At 41.5% G+C, this 16,427-nt stretch overlaps 3 protein-coding genes across 11 annotated transcripts in view; 1 reads left to right on the top strand and 2 right to left on the bottom strand.

Annotated features, from left to right (window-relative positions):
* Window positions 1–16,427, top strand: part of LOC134218497 (calmodulin-binding transcription activator 1) — a 708,930-nt gene that overhangs the window by 418,068 nt on the left and 274,435 nt on the right. The gene's annotated exons all lie outside the window — the stretch shown is intronic.
* Window positions 12,648–14,207, bottom strand: LOC134214324 (luciferin sulfotransferase-like). Its single transcript, XM_062693727.1, has 4 exons — window positions 14,187–14,207; window positions 13,754–14,130; window positions 13,239–13,696; window positions 12,648–13,177 (listed from the first exon to the last, which is right to left on the bottom strand). Exons 2-4 carry the CDS (start codon window positions 14,083–14,085, stop codon window positions 12,984–12,986), a joined length of 984 nt encoding a protein of 327 aa, XP_062549711.1. The 5' UTR covers window positions 14,086–14,130; window positions 14,187–14,207; the 3' UTR covers window positions 12,648–12,983.
* LOC134214323 (luciferin sulfotransferase-like) lies at window positions 14,558–16,264 on the bottom strand. Its single transcript, XM_062693726.1, has 4 exons — window positions 16,132–16,264; window positions 15,712–16,072; window positions 15,195–15,652; window positions 14,558–15,130 (listed from the first exon to the last, which is right to left on the bottom strand). Exons 2-4 carry the CDS (start codon window positions 16,041–16,043, stop codon window positions 14,937–14,939), a joined length of 984 nt encoding a protein of 327 aa, XP_062549710.1. The 5' UTR covers window positions 16,044–16,072; window positions 16,132–16,264; the 3' UTR covers window positions 14,558–14,936.

Raw genomic sequence — 16,427 nt, 5'->3', positions numbered from 1 at the left:
ACCAGAAGCTTTCTCAAATCACAAAAAAAAAATCTTTTACTTTCAGTCTGCCACAGAGGCAGACAAAATTTGACAACCTTCCTCTAGTATATCACCATTGTACCTCCTGGATCGGAAAGCGCACACTGTGGCGGCAATAATCTCATTTTAGCCGTTGTTTTAACGCCTCCACCGACGAACGCCCCTGAACCGCTTCGTACATAGAACACTCAGTTTGTTCCGAGCTTCTAGTAGTCGCCTGGTTCCAGCTGCTTGCTAGCCAAATTCAGCAACATAGCTTCACTGGAAAGGTGTCTGTGGAAATAGCGCCCGGCCTCGACGCTCTACAGAACAGCTTTTTTCACCTTTCAACTTTAATTTAAACAAATACATAATTACGACCGACAACGGATGTCGTCGGTTGGCAACGACGGCGGCGACTGTGGATGCCAGCGCACTTGTAGCCCCAGCAGCGAATAGCGAGAAAATTGTGGCGGAACTATTTCTGCCTTGCTTTCCACCAGGCAGTTGCGTCTGTTTGTACCAGATCCAGATATAATTACATTAAGGCACCTTCCATGCAAACAGACACTGATGAAGTGGTTTTATCTCAACTAGCTTTTTTCCCATTTTCCTCTACTTACACACGAAAAATTAAAATATTTCGAATGCCACACCACACGTGTGCTTTTCCCGAAATTACTTGCATGAACTTTAACAATCCCGAAGGTGAAAGACGTTTTCATTTTCAATCCAAAATTGATTCCGTTTTACAGGGAAAATTGAATTCGATTTTCTTTTGTTGGAATCGTGTAACAGTTGAGAATGCTTACCTCCCGCTTCCCCTCCCAACAATCCACCCAGAAGTAAACTCTTCAATACCTACTCGCTTAAAATGGGTAAGTGCAATCACAGTTTCTTGGCCAACCCCGAAGCACAACACGTCATGCATAATTTTCCGGGCTCGTTACCCCATGAACCGATAAAATGCCCAACTGGCTGGCAATTCGGCATGCAATCACGATTAAGCGGACGAGGGTGAGCCATTCTTCGAATTCTTTCGATTAAATTTCTCCGATTCGTTTGGATAGTTTGGTGGATTGGAATGTGTGACAGTTTCCCAAACGAGTCAACTTCGAACGAGTTGCATTTATCGTTCCGAGTGGACACGGCCGCACTTCATCACTTATTCAGCAAATATTATGACACCCCATCATTTGTGTGACGGTGGCAATCAATTGACAGCACAGGGATCGATGGCGAAATAAAAGGGAGAAAGTGACAAATTGTGGAGCTTGTTAAGTGATAAAAATTTACGATGCACGGATAAATGCTACCCGTCAGAAGAGGAAGTCTTCGCAAAAAAAAGCATAAAACATGGAAAATGTGATGGAAAGTAGATTAAACTTTTATTGACGTCGTCGATTTTGTGTTTGTTGATGAAACGCTTTTCTTCACATTGGGGGACCATTGGAGATGGAGGGAAGCTTTGGCGAGTGAAGCTCAGCTGCCATGACGTGATTTATGGTTCATTAGAACTGCAAATTGATGCCAATCGACGATGATTCTTCCGGCCAATTTTATTTGTTGTCAAAAAGATGATTATTCATACTCTATTTTGTAACAGGAGAAAGTAGTCGTTGAATGGTTAGATCGCAGAAAGCAACGCTCGCGGATGGTTTCTTTTGAATTTGCTGTCACGTTTTTGTTTGTTCCCGCAAGGGATAGATTCGGCTGATGGTTGCTGATGTCTATATTTTGCATTTGTACTAGAAGAAAAAAGTTTAAGTCATCTGTAGTTTGAAATTTACGCGTTTGGGGACCTTTAATAAAATGTATTTCATAATTAAGTGCCGGAAATCGTGTATTGTAGTTTGTTTACGGGGATCAGACGAACGAAGCTGACTTTATTACAGACAGCTTTCTTCCATAATACCACTGTTGGTTTTAGCTTTCTTCCATAATACCACTGAGGGACCAAACTCATTCACTGATTTTTAGGTCGTACGTATTTTCATAGTCCAACCAAATATAAGATAGTCGCCTCCATCCTTCAGGAAAACATTACTGCTATATTTCTTTAAAAAATATTGGGAGGGTTCGTTTATTTGATAGGCTCAGGCGTGTATAACACTTAACGGAGGCACGGTTCTTTTTGATATGTACAATCTATTTATTATTAAACTAGCAGACCCTGACAAGAACTTTCGTTTCGCCCTAAAATTGATTAGTTCTCGAGTTATGCAGAAATTTCTTGGTTTCGTTTAGTATGGGAGCCCCCTCTTCCAAAGTGGAGTGGGAGGGTCTCGAACTATATTAAGAACCTTCCCTCGATTCCCTAAAAACCTCTGCATTATAAATTTTCACGCCGATCGGTCTCCAGTAGTTTCGGAGTCTCATAAAGCGTCTTCAGATTTAGATAGAAATTCATTTTTATGTACATAGATTCGGTTTTCGTTTTGTATGGGGAGCCCCCTTTCCAAAGGAGGGAGGGTCTTGAAGACCATATTATGAACAGCTTCTCGACCCCAAAACCTCCTATGCATTATAAATTTTCACGCCGATCGGTTCAGTGAAGTTTCCAGAGTCTATAAAGGTTCAGACAGACAGAAATTCATTTTTATGTACATAGATTAGTGAGAGAGGTATAGAAGCCAAAGTACTCGTGGTAACTCGAGGTTAGGTTTACAACGGTTAATGATGATCGGGACTTAGGATTCAGGATCAGGGAATTTCGACTGCCCATCCGGGCATTTGGCGTAAAGGACGATGTGGCGTGTCGTCTTGCTCGACGATTGGTTTGACTGGGAGCATCTTCCGGATGGCCAGAGTAACGGATATTTATGGAACAGAGAGGCAGATACAGTACGAAAAAACTTTGACAAAAGAAAAGAAAAAACAAAAACTTCCACAGTTATGTTGAACTTGCAAAGGTTTCTAGGCCCTGAATTACCATTTTTGCATTCCTATATCATAGAGGCTAACACGATGGATACTTTTATGCCCCAAGGAAGTCAAACCAAACGTTTCCAACTCGAAAAATTTCCCTGACCGAAAATTCGCTTGGAATCGATCAACCAGGCCACTCCTCAGCATGGTCTTACTTTGTAGCCGCGCGTCTTACCGCACGGCTAAGTAAGGCCCAAATGTGCTACTTGTAATGAAGTAATTTCAAGGAGATATCGATTACGATGGTGTTATTCGAGGTTATGGCTTTCAGTCTTCTTATGCTCAAAAACGGATTTTACGTTTTTATCTGACGTTTCGATTACATATATTGTACCTTTATCAAGGAGTTAACTATGTCCCGTTTTATTGATTACATTTGTTTTTAGCATAGAACATTTTTGTCACAGCTTTATGTACTAACGCCCCCTTCATTGCTTGGTAGGGGCTGTGAGATTTGAATCTATCCGTATACCAGGACTATAATAATAGGATAAGCTTGGCAAAAAAGAATATAAAACAATGGTCTGGTTATGTAATTAATAGAAATAAGCGATACGTGAGTAGTAAGTTTTCTGAAACACAAAAAAATACCGAAAAGCCGTTTTGCCGGAAGTCATTTGTCCGAAGGCCATTTGGCCGAATGAAAATTTTACGGCATTTTACGGTACTTTATAATTAGGTACTTTTTACGAATAGGTCGTTTTGCCTAAATTGTCTTTTAGTAGTAAGGATCGTTTGGCCGAAAAAGTTGTTTGATCGAATAGGTTATTCACCCGAAAATTCTGTAGGGCCAAAATGATCGGTTTGCAGAAAAGGTCCATTTGGCGCAATATGTCATACAACAGTGAGAAATGCGAAGTGAGATGTGATAAGCGAGACATTTTTTACTTCTTCAATCTCACTGTGAAAAGTTGAAATGAGAAGTGTGTCATCTATTTTACGGCCAACGGCCTTTTTCAATAAATGACCTATTCGGTACAACTGACATTTTCGGCTATACATATATAACCAACCCTTTCGGCTAAATGGGATTTTTGGCAAAATGACCCTTGAAGTCAGACGATCATTCCGGCTCAACAATATTTTCGACCAAATTTCCAATACATACGGTCAAACCACTTTTTCGATTCCAAGTGCGGGGACTTGTCCGGCAATCTTCAATGATTTTTTCATTTCATATTTTTTTCGCATTTATTTAAGTTAACATCTAAACAGATAACACTGAATCAACAATTTGACGCTTTACAATGCACGGTTCGGAGGCCGCATCTCTCCATCCTCGGATACGTTCCCCACGCCTTCCGCTGGAAGTCGTTTCTGCACCTGGTCTGTCCATCTCGGCTCGCTGCGCTCCACGCCGTCTCGTATCTGCCGGATCTGGAAGCGAACACCATCTTTGCAGGAAGTTGCTGGTCCGGCATTCTTGCAATATGTCCTGCCCATCATCGTACCCTTCCGGCTTTAGCTACGCCTTCTGGTTACTGGGTTCGCCGTAGAGTTGGGCGAGCTCATGGTTTCATTCTTCGCCGCCACACACCGTCTTCTTGCACACCGCCAAAGATGGTCCTAAGCACCTCGTCGTCTCGAATACTCCGAGTGCTTGCAAGTCCTCCTCGAGCATTGTCCATGTGTTTCGTAATGTCCGTTGAGGGATCATCATTCTACCGGTCTTATTAACGTCTTGTAATATGGCACATTTGGTGCGGTGGCAGAATCTTTTTCGACCGCAGTTTCTTCTACAGAGCCCGTAGTAATGGCCCGACTTCCACAGATGATGCGGCCTTCGTATTTCACGACTAACGTTGTTGTCAGCCGTTAGCAAGGATCCGAGGTAGACGAATTCCTCGACCACCCTCGAAGGTATCCCCGTCTATCGTAACACTGCTTCCCAGAGCGGGCCCTTGTCGCGCTCGGTTCCGCCCACAAGCGATGTACTTTTGTCTTTTGACGCATTCACCACCAGTCCAACTTTTGTTGCTTCACGTTTCAGGCGGGTGTACAGTGTCTGCCACCTTTGCCAAATGTTCGGCCGACAATGTCCATGTCATCCGCGAAGCAAATAAATTGACTGGATCTGTTGAATCGTACCCGGCTGTTACACGGGCTCTCCTGCATGACACCTTTTAGGCACAATGTTGAAATCAACAGGTACGAAAAGTCCATCACCCTTTGTCTTAGTCCCCGGCGCGATTCGGAACGAACTGGAGTGTTCGCCCGAAATCTTCGCCACACAGTTTTGCACACCAGATCCACCGTTGCTTTGATCAGTCTGGTAAGCTTCCCAGGGAAGCTTGTTCTCGTCCATAATTTTCCATAGCTCTACGCGGTCTGCTTTTTATCGTATGCGCCGCCTTGCGGAAATCAACGTAGAACAGATGGTGCGTTGGGACCTGGTATTCACGGCATTTTTGAAGTTGATTTTGCCGTACAGTAAAGATCTGGTCCGTTGTCGAGCGGCCGTCAACGAAGCCGGCTTGAGCGGTAACTTCCCACGAACTCGTTCACTAATGGTGGACCAGACCACGGAAGATGATCTGGGATATCACTTTATAGGCGGCATTAAGAGATGGTGATCGCTTTGAAAGTTCTCACGTACTCCAGTTTGTCGCCTTTTCTTGTAGATGGACGGCATATAACCCCTTCCTTCCACTCCCGGTAGCTGTTCGGTTTCCCAGATTCTGACTATCAGTTTGTGCAGGCAAGCGGCCAGCTTTTCCGGGCCCCATCTTGATGAGCTCAGTCTGATACCATCCTTACCAGCTGCTTTATTGGTCTTTAGCTGTTGAATGCGCTCCTTAACTTCCCTCAAGGTGGGGGGCTGGTTGGCTTCCATCGACCGCCGAGAACTGACGTAGTCATTCTCCTCCGCTGCCTTGACTTCTTCTCACTGCCTGTACTCTCAGCGCCATTCACAGATGTTCCTCGTAGTGCTGCTTCACGCTTCGATCACCACACGTTCGTCCGCTGTCAAGATGCTCCCACATCCTTATCCCGGCACATTTCGGCTCGCGGCACGAGCCTTTGCGGGGATGCGTTGAGCTTCTGATAGAACTTGCATTAATATCGGCCCGAACGGCACAGCTGTTCTTATTTCCTCGCACTCCGCTTCTTCCAGGCGGCGTTTCTTCTCCTGAAAAAGGCTGGGTCTGCTGTCTCCGTTTTCCGTCTATAACGTTCCACTGTTCTGCCGGGTGCCTTGCTTGCAGCGCGACCGCCCGCGCGCTGGGTCCTTCTCCTCCAGAATCTGTCTGCACTCTTCGTCGAACCAATCGTTCTGGTCGACTTCTGGACCCATATACACCTGACGTTGTTCTCCGCTGCGTCAGTTGTGGCTTTAAGTTTTAACTGTACTCCAGCAGTCCTCAAGAGGGGCCCCATCGAGCTCGCACCCTCTTCCGGCAACGCTGCCTCGAGATGCTGCGGCGTATGCGAGTGGCGACATCATAGGTTGCTTCCAGTCTGCTCTAGGTCGTACCGCGGCGGTCGTCGGTACCCGAACATTGTTAGTGAGCGGATGGTTTTGGGCGCAGTTTAATCCCATCACGCAGATAGTGGTCAGAGTCGATGTTAGCGCCACGATATGTCCTGACGTCGATAATGTCGGAGAAGTGCCGTCCATCAATCAGAACGTGGTCGATTTGGTGATTCTGGTCTGGCAGTGGTGGTGATCTCCCAGGGTGTACCGATACGGGAGGCTGTGTTGGAAGTAGGTGCTACGAATGGCCATATTCTTGGAGGCGCGCGAAATCAATTGGTCGTAGAGGCCATTTTCGTTCGTCAGCCAGTGAGCGCTGAACTTCCCCAGCCTAGTCAGTCCTAAGCTCCTCCTCTCTGGCCAACCCTGAGCGTTCTAAGTCTCCTATGATGATTTTGACGCATCTCGTGGCTTGGCGGCGCTGTCGTACTCACGTTCCAGCTGCGCGTAGAAATTTGCGTCCGCAATCGATGCCGGCGCGTAAGTTTTTGGTTGCCGCGAATATAATTAAGATATCTATTGATGGTGTTCGGTTTTGGTGGCTCATGGCGCATGTATCACATTTTTGCTCCGGTCAGAAACACAAAGCGCTGATCTTGAATAGTTTTCCAGTAGCCAAATCGAACAAGTCAGTGTGGTGAAAAGTGTTTTGGTCATCTGGCGAAGTAGTTAAGATACTTCGAATCAAGTCTTCGGCAAATACGTTAGGATTACACGCGTTGGCTTTTTCCGTTTTGGTGTCAGTTGTCAGAATGCGGCGTCGGTCATAGAAATAATTAGTCGCTTACCAAGGCGATTTCAATATATTTCCTTCTCAACTAACAAACTATTACTTTCCAGTGCGCTCATGGAGATGCAGAGGATGACTCGTCCCGAGAAAACTATTCAATTGGTGAGCTGTGCATTATTTGTTGTTTCTCGGCCGTTTGACCAGTTAAACATATATGTCAAAAAGTGCTTCGGCCTATTAACCGTTCCTACCAGTTCGGCAAAATGGGATTCGGCTAGATGATTTTCGGCCTAATGGACACTATTGATACTCATGTTTATATTGAAATCCCTATCCAGATTGCTATAAGAAATCAAGGAGGGTGTAGTCCTTGATTTTAATCTAAGACAAAAATGACAAAGTATGAGGATTACTTCACCGTAAGTTGGAAAGGAAAGAATATGTTGATGTAGAACTTACTCAACGAGAGGCCCCTGACTCCGTGACACCCTTATAAGTACAACGGATTTGGATATTGGGAGATATTTTTGTTTGGTTAGGATTTGCTTGTAGCTGGAAATTTTACCATGATACACGCAAAAAAGAGTTCATGAACTCGTGAAATAACATAATCAAAATATTTTTGGTCACGGTTTCGGGAACAGCAGTCACGTTTTCTGGAAGATTCTGAAAAACGTGACTGGTGCTCCCGATACCATTACATAAATCACGATGTATTTTTGCTGGTTCAAGAATTCTGGAATGATTTTTTGCGTGTAGATCTTAACTCGTAATGCATCACGTAAAGGTGTCTACCCCGTGTTACGGGAACTTGCTTTTCCGCAATTTGAGGGGTGTTGAAAAAGTCACATCTCACTTGATTTAGAGGCTTCCTGTACGGTCCAACGTCAATGGAAAATCAAATTCTAAACCTGTCATAAGACGAGTTTAAACAATCCATTGAATTCCACCACTTAATTGTATCCTGACAGATACGTATTTCGACTCCTCAACAGTAAGAATGCCGTCTTCAGTGTCTTGTACTTGCGCCCGAAACTCGACTTACAAGACACTGAACTGACGGCCTTACTGTTGAGGTCGAAATACGTATCTGTCAGGATACAATTAAGTGGTGGAATCTAATGGATTGTTTAAACCTCGTCTTATGACGGGTGGAAAAACTTATTCCACTGAAAAAGCTTCTAAAATAATTTTTCTTATCAAATTCTACCCCAGAGTTATAGTGGTAAGTCGATTTCTTACGGACTTTTAAATGACCCTTTGAAATCTATCATAAATTTTCTCTAGTTTTTGAAAACGAAGTCAATTTCTGTAAAATGGCTATACCCAATCGGCGACTGTTGTTTTTTTTTAAAACAATTCTGTAATTTTTGTATACAGGCGATGTAAGATAAGTTGGCAAAATTGTAGCGTTTCATACAATATTGGTAAGAATCTACCGAGCTGAATGGAGAAGTCTTTTATGTGCAGCACAGGCCACTCCGGCCTTAGTCTGATGATAAATAAAAAATGGTAAGAATCTAGTGATTTCCCATATGTCCACTTCTTACACCTTATATATTCTGGTAGGTTCTTATACAGAATGGTAAGCAAAACTAACACACTTCTTTCGCTTATCACTTCTCGTTTCTTATTTCTAATTTCTTACTGCTCCTTTTTCAATTATCATTAATCACTTCACACTTTTCTCATTCACTATGATTCGAACAAATGACATCATTGGCCACATGATCTATTCGGCAAACGACATGTTCGATCCAATGACGTGTTCAGCCAAACGACATTTTCGGCTGCATGACCGTTCGGTCAAATGGCCCTTGCTTTCAAACGACATTTTCTGTAAAAAGACATTTGTTGATTTGTTTATTTGATTAATTTTTCATCTTACTCATTTGTGGTCCTAATGAATATTCAAAATTTTGACAAGGAATAACGAAGAGTACGTAAGAACAAACATCATCGTCTTGAACAGAGTCGTTGTCTAAAGGACTGTGTCGAACTATTAAAATTAAACCGGTATTGCCGATTTCACCAATTTGAAGAGTTATGTGTAGATTGTGATTTGCCCCTTCTTTTCTTCTCACACTCACTCTCATACTTGAGTTGATCTAATTTTTGTTACTGAAATTCTCACCCAATTATAACCTCATTACTCGTTAGTCACATGTATAGCGTGTACACTAAATCGATTCACTGCAAATGATTTGACGTCTATTTGTTTTTCTTTAGATTGGAGCACTCACACACAAATACATTATACACGGAAAATCAAACTTTTTGAGTGTGTATTGGAGTGTGAGAGTGTGAGAGTGTGGGGGCCCTCCTTAGCCGTGCGGTAAGACGCTCGGCTACAAAGCAAGACCATCGCTGAGGGTGGCTGGGTTAACTGATTCCCGGTGCGCTGGTCTGAGGCAATTTTCGGATTGGAAATTGTCTCGACTTCCCGGTAAGGGCATAAAAGTATCATCGTGCTAGCTCTCACTTGATATACTTAGAATGCAAAATGGTAACCTTGGCTTTAGAAAACCTCGCAGTTAATAACTTTGTGTGAAGTGCCTAATGAACACCTAAGCTGCGAGGCGGCTCTGTCCCAGTGTTGGGGATGTAAATGCCAATGAGAAGAAGTTAAAGAAGAGTGTGAGAAAAAGATGACTACTAGAGGAAAAAAGAAAATTTCGCAATGCTCCTATAAAAGTGCAAAAAAGCGCAATAAAAGACTACGTTAAATGTATTGCACATATATTCATAAGGACGATATTTTACACTTCGTGCTTCAAGATGAAGGACATCTCGACGTCGTAGTGTCCTCTTCAGAGCGTATACGCTATACTATAGTATGATATATGTATAACATATAACATATGGTAAAATCGCAGTCACAGCAACTTACTTCCGATGCAATGTAATATCTGAAAACTGGGATTTCAGCCTATTTTTAATAAGAAAGATTTATCGTTGGTGATGTTGGCTCTATATAAATCAAATACTACTTGCATGGTTACATTCTCACGATAACCAAATGAAGCGATATGGAAAACTTATGTTTGAAAATGTACCAAAACAAAAGTCAAAGCACGGGACACCAAGGACGAACCTTACAAGGCTGGGGTCGAAACACGTATATGAAAAGGAGATACGACGTGGTGGAGATCCAAATGGAATGGACACGGGAAGGAAAGAGATACTATTGTCTCTAATATGAAATAGAATAACATTGGTTTGATCCTTTCACCAAATACAATCCTTGATGCTCCAGCGAAAAGGTTGCAAACCAGTTAGGGGACCAACTTCACACACACTAAATGTACAACATCAACTTCTGAGTCTTCTTTTTTTTGGAGTTAATGGACCTTCAAAACAATGCTGAGTTTCAAAAAGTACACGCATGGTTGCAACTGGAAATCACTATTTTTCTTGTTCGGGCAGGCCCTCTTTACTTCTCTTTCACGTTTTTCCATGACACTAAGGGCTTGTCGAATTGCCCACCGATATGGCAGAACTAGGTGTTTTTTCGACACGACCATCCACAATTATCAAATCCGCGTTGCACGTACGGGAATAGTAACAGAACAACGTAAAATGAAGAAGAATCACGGCACATACGAGGGAAAAACTGTAACACCCCGACGCATTTGTTCACAGAAGGGTATCAGAGTAATCGATTAGAAACGGATACTTCTTCTATTTTTTTCAAGAAACAAAACTGCAAAATTTCAAACGGTTGAATCAAGATCGACTACGCAACGTGTCATCAGCCGAAACTTTTATTTTTCGCTGAAGGAAACTGAACATTTTTTGTTGCGGAAAAAAGTGCGTCTTCATTGGGGCACGGCACACTTCGATTTTCAGGACGAAAGATCGAAAGAACAGAAGATAGAAACTACGGTTGTAAGACAAAAGGTCGAAGGTCAAAGGGTCGAATTGTTAGAACGTGGAAATTACAAAAAAGAGGCAAACCCTCGATTGTTTATTAACCATTCTTTTACACATTTATGTTTATATGTGTTTCCCCTAATAATAGTCCATTATTGAATTGTTCCTGCTCTTAGTCATAGGCTGTTCTATCGGATTTCGCATATTTATATTTACTTGTGTTTCACCTGATAATATTTTAGTCCAAAATTTTCCTTTTTCTTCAAACATAGGGTATTCTTCAAAAATAAATTTTCAAATCAATATTTGAATCAAAGCGTTGCTAGGCTTTATTTACTTAAATTTTAATTCCTGAAACAAGTTTTTCACTCATTTTCAACAAAATGATCATTCGAAATATCATTTTTGGCTCAACATACCATCTTCTATTTCGATGGGAGTTTGTTTTGAAATAAATATGAACGAATATAATAAATTTAGTTTTATTATTAGAAACCGTTCACAAATAATGTTACGCTGTGAAGTAAGAAGGAGTCTGGAATAGCCTAAATTAGCGTTTCATACGGACCCTTATAATTGTTTCATTTGATCAAGTTAACTAGTAACTAGAATGAAACCATCAATCTGTGTATATTCGACTATTTGTTCTGTCGACTTTTTATATCTTCGATCTTTTGTGCTTTCGACCTTTTGATCCAGTTAGTTTTTTCAACTTTCTTTTACTTCAACCTTTTGTCTTTTTCTCGAACTTCTTTTCCTTCGATCTTTTGCCTTCTCGTCCATTCGACCTTTTGTCCTATCGTCCTTTCGACCTTTTGTCGTTTCGACCTTTTGTCCTATCGACATTTTGACCATCGACCTTTTTTCCTTTCAATCTTTTGTTTTTTGACCTTTCGGACCGTTCCGCGTCCGTCACGAAAAACGATCAATCACTCACTCAGTTTGCAGAAAAATTTTACAATATTTTTTTGTTTTTCTCTCCCCTATACTTGCGAACCAATATTTTCTGAGTGTCCACGCTAGATTGGTGCTTTTTCCAAATAAGGGCCTCTGTCGGTCTGATTACCTCGAATTCACATCTCATTTAATTGCGGTACAGAATTGTTATTGAAATGAAATAAACGGACATAGTCAAACAGCATTAAAATCGGAATGCTCATTACAGTTAAATGTAATTATTGAATAAATTTATTAAAAAAATCAATCAATGCTAATAATACATCTTCATTTCTTCTAACGTGCATACTAAATCTTCTTCTCACTGGCGTTATTTCCACTGGGACATTGCCACCTCGCCGCTTAATGTTCATCTAGCACTTCCACAGTTACTAACTGCAAAGTTTCTAAGCCAAGTTACCATAACTGCATTCGTATATCATGAGGCTAACACCATGATAGTTTTATGCACAAGAAAGCAGAGAAAATTTCCATCCCAGAAATTTCCTACACGGGCCGGGAATCGAACCCAGCCATCTTCAGCATGGTCTTGATTTGTAGCCGCGCCTCGTACCGCACGGCTAAGGAAGGTCCCATAATAAATATAACTGAATAGAAATACAATACATATTTCAACAATTTTTGATTTTCGTGTAAGGTTTCCTTTTCCCTATACTTCATTCTTGAATAACAAGACCTTTAAAATGTTTAATACATACACTTTTCATATTTATTACAAGGCTATCCGTGACTACATAACGAATATTATGGCAGTCTATTCTTCTGGCAATGAAATAACAAAAAAGAGGTTGCCGTTGATTGGATGATAACAACATCGTGGATCTGTTGGTTGCTCTTGGTTATCTAATCTATGCCGTACATCGTTAAATTGTGTTAGGACAAAAATCGCCCTACAAGTATTCCATCATTGCCTCCTCTTTACATATTTGTAATTTGTTCGTCGTGAGTAATATTTGTATAACTTTTTTTTCATAACCCTTAGAATTTCATAGAATTTATAACATTTTGAACGTCAATATTTCAATCTCTGTATTTAAAATTCGATCCGTTCAGTTGCTGTTCGACAAAAGCATCCAATTTATCGACAAACTCCGCTGGCAGTTCATCCTTGTAGCTGCCCACTTGCCCCTTTCGCATGAATCTGAAATCGCTCTGCACACCGGTAGCCATCGCAATTCCCGCCAACAGTAACCGATTGTTGGCAGAATCGTTGTCTGAAATATGTTTCAAGGTTAGATTGTTTGCTCAGCCAGCAGTAGGACGACTTAAACCAACCTTTCATTGTATCGAACTTCAAGTGATGTTCCAATTGCGCCAGCTGACTGGGAGTGTAGTGTTTCCCAAAAAAGAAACTCACTTTCCGGAGAACTTCCGGCATGTTTCTTTTCATGTCTTCGTAGTGGAGGATCAACACATTAGGGCGATGAGATATGGTCCAGAACTCGGTGGCGTGTTTGATTTGAGGGCAGAAGAGAAGTTGGTCCGCGAGAATTCCATCCAGGAAATCTTCCCGTGGTCCTTGGAATCCATGCAAATGTTTATAATGATGCATGTACGATGTGGTGACATCTTTGGGGTTCCTTGCGGTGTAGACAATTTTCGGTTTAACCGTCCAAAGCTGCTTGGGAAGCAGCGCTAGTGGTAGATGACTTTTGATGTGGCGTGGTCGAGGCATCTGTTCGACCTTACCAAGAGTGTCCGGGAAGTTCGCATCGTTGACGAATGCAGATAATCTATAACGTATAGGAAGACATGATTTCGAATAGTCCTACGGATAAAAGACAACTCACTCCATAAAGACGGATCGATCGTTCAGGTTGACGGCGGCAGCCCTTTCGTAGTCCAGATTCTGATGAATTAGCCAAACCATTTCTTGAGTCCACGTAGTGCCCGCCTTAGGGAAGGTTATTATCCACACGTCGTCCTCATAAACCGTCAGATCACGAATGTATTCCGCAAAAATGCGATATCTGGACGTCATAACACAGGGAATCGGCTTCCATGATGGATCTCCTGAAGGATTTATTGAGGTGTCTTCCAGATGTATCTCTATGTAGTTTTTAGTCAAAGGTGCCTCGAAGCGTTTCACCTCGTCACGATTCAAAGTATTGTAACGAAACATTTTTGAATGTAACGAAACAGAACAAACGTAGAGGATTCTGTAATTCTAATTTAAGGTTATTCCAGAAAAAGAACGAATGAATAAATTTGTAGCTCACTCACCTGTATGCAGTTGAATACTAATTGGATCGCCCGAGGCTCAACACTAAATGGGCTACATAACAGGTACAGATTACGCGTGTGCCGATAAGACCTATCTGTTATTATTAGATTGCGGATGGCAATGATTCTTCTTCTTTTCTCTCAGTATGCACCTTCATAAGACCCTTGTTGGTTGAATTGTGTGTTTTTTTCAATTATTAGTCTTATAGTGCCATAATCAGGCGACATTTTGTGGGTATATATACCCGCTATGACTGAATTACGAATACCTACATCAAACAGGGATAAAAAAAATAAAACAAATGATTTGTTGAACAATTGTTTAGAATTCCAGAAATTTTTCTGCACTTTTATTAATGACTCCTCAAATGAACATTTCCAATTACAAGAGCTCTGAGGGGAAAGACATATTAAAAAAATATTTGTATCGGTCTTAGTACACTCACTTTGTATTTTATAAGTCTTATGTTTCTAATGATAAATGCAAGTATGTAAGCAACGTGAAGTGAATTTAAAGTTCTCTGTTTAGTTACTCTGGATACACTTTTCAAATTGAAAGTTTATAAATCGCGCAGAAAATATGGGTTAAAAACAGATATTTTTGTTGTGGCAAGTAATATTTTTGTTTTCGTCATGCATGTCTTTTGCAAACTTTAAATTAAGGCTTCAAATTCAAGAAATTTTCTGCAGAATTAAATTGCATGAAACATACAAAAAAAGTTTTTCGTTGGTTTTTAAAAATCAAATCATTCATTCTCTATATCTAAAATCCGATCCCTTCAGTTGCTGCTCCACGAAAACACTGAATTTTTCAATAAACTCGGCTGGCAGTTCATCTTTGTAGCCTCCAACTTGACCCTTTCGCATAAATTTGAAGTCGTTTGGTACACCTGTCATCATTTGAATCTCCGTCATCATCGCTTCGTTGTTGGCTGATTTATTTTCTGAAACATTAGAAAAAAATCTCTAATACTTGACCATATATTAACGGGTGAGATTTAGTCCAACCTTTCATGGTGTCGAACTTCAAATGGTGCTCCAACTCCTCCAATTGACTGGGGCTGTAGCTTTTTCCGAAAAAGGCACAAACCTTCAGAAGAACCTCCGGCATCTTCCTCTTCATGTCTTCGAAGTGCAGGAAAAGCACATGGTCTCGGTCGGCTAACGCCCAGAAGTCTGTGGCGTGTTTGATTTGAGGGCAGTAGATCAGTTGGTCCGCCATGATTCCATCTAAGTAATCTTCACGAGGACCCCGGAATCCATTTATAAACTTGTAATGGTGCATGTACGACGTGGTGACATCCATCGGGTTTCTTGCGGTGTATACAATTTTTGGCTTAACCGTCCAAAGCTGCTTGGGAAGTAGGGCTAGTGGCAGATGGCTTTTGATGTGACGAGGCCGGGGCATCTTTTCAACTATACCAATTGTGTCCGGGAATTTAATAACATTAAGGATTGCGGATATTCTGCAATACACATAAATAAACATTATTTTTCATTCGAGAACAGAGGCACAACATCTTACTCCATGAAAACGGATCGATCGTTCAAATTGATGGATGCAGCCTTCTTGTAATCCAAGTCTTGATGAACCAACCAAACCATTTCTTGTGTCCACGTAGTGCCCGCCTTAGGGAAGGTCACTATCCACACGTCGTCCTCATAAACCGTCAGATCACGGATGTATTCCGCAAACATTCGGTACCGCGATGGCATGACGCAGTGAACCGGTTGCCATGATGGGTCTCCGGAAGGGTTGACCGAAAGATCTTCCAGGTGCACTTCAGTGTAATTTCTAGTGGATGGTGTTTCGAAGCGTTTCACCTCTTCGTGGCTCAAAGCATTGTATCGAAACATTTTCGGCTGCTACTCTGATACACCGGAACCTGAATTTAAAAAAAGGGCAAGTTTCAGAATGATCCAATGTCAAAAGCTTTTCACTCACCTGAATGCAGTTGAATAATAAATCGCTCCCTGTGAGGTTCCGCGATTACGTGCGCCACCGATAAGACATATCTGCGACTTGATTATGGGTGGTACGTTGGAGGTGATTGTTCGCTTTTTCACTTTAGGTAACGTTTTTGCTGCATCATCAATGCTATCATCTCTTTAAGCTTAGGCAGTCAATTATGGCTTCTTCTCATTGCTTGACTCTTTGTTCCTCCCAGGAACTTGACTGGCTCTTTAAAATATGGTTTTAATTCGAATTTCTGCAGTTTAACACTAAAGACATTCAATATA

Source organism: Armigeres subalbatus, chromosome 2, assembly GCF_024139115.2.
Source record: "Armigeres subalbatus isolate Guangzhou_Male chromosome 2, GZ_Asu_2, whole genome shotgun sequence".
NCBI lineage: Eukaryota > Metazoa > Arthropoda > Insecta > Diptera > Culicidae > Armigeres > Armigeres subalbatus.
This window is presented reverse-complemented; position numbering and strand designations above follow the sequence as displayed.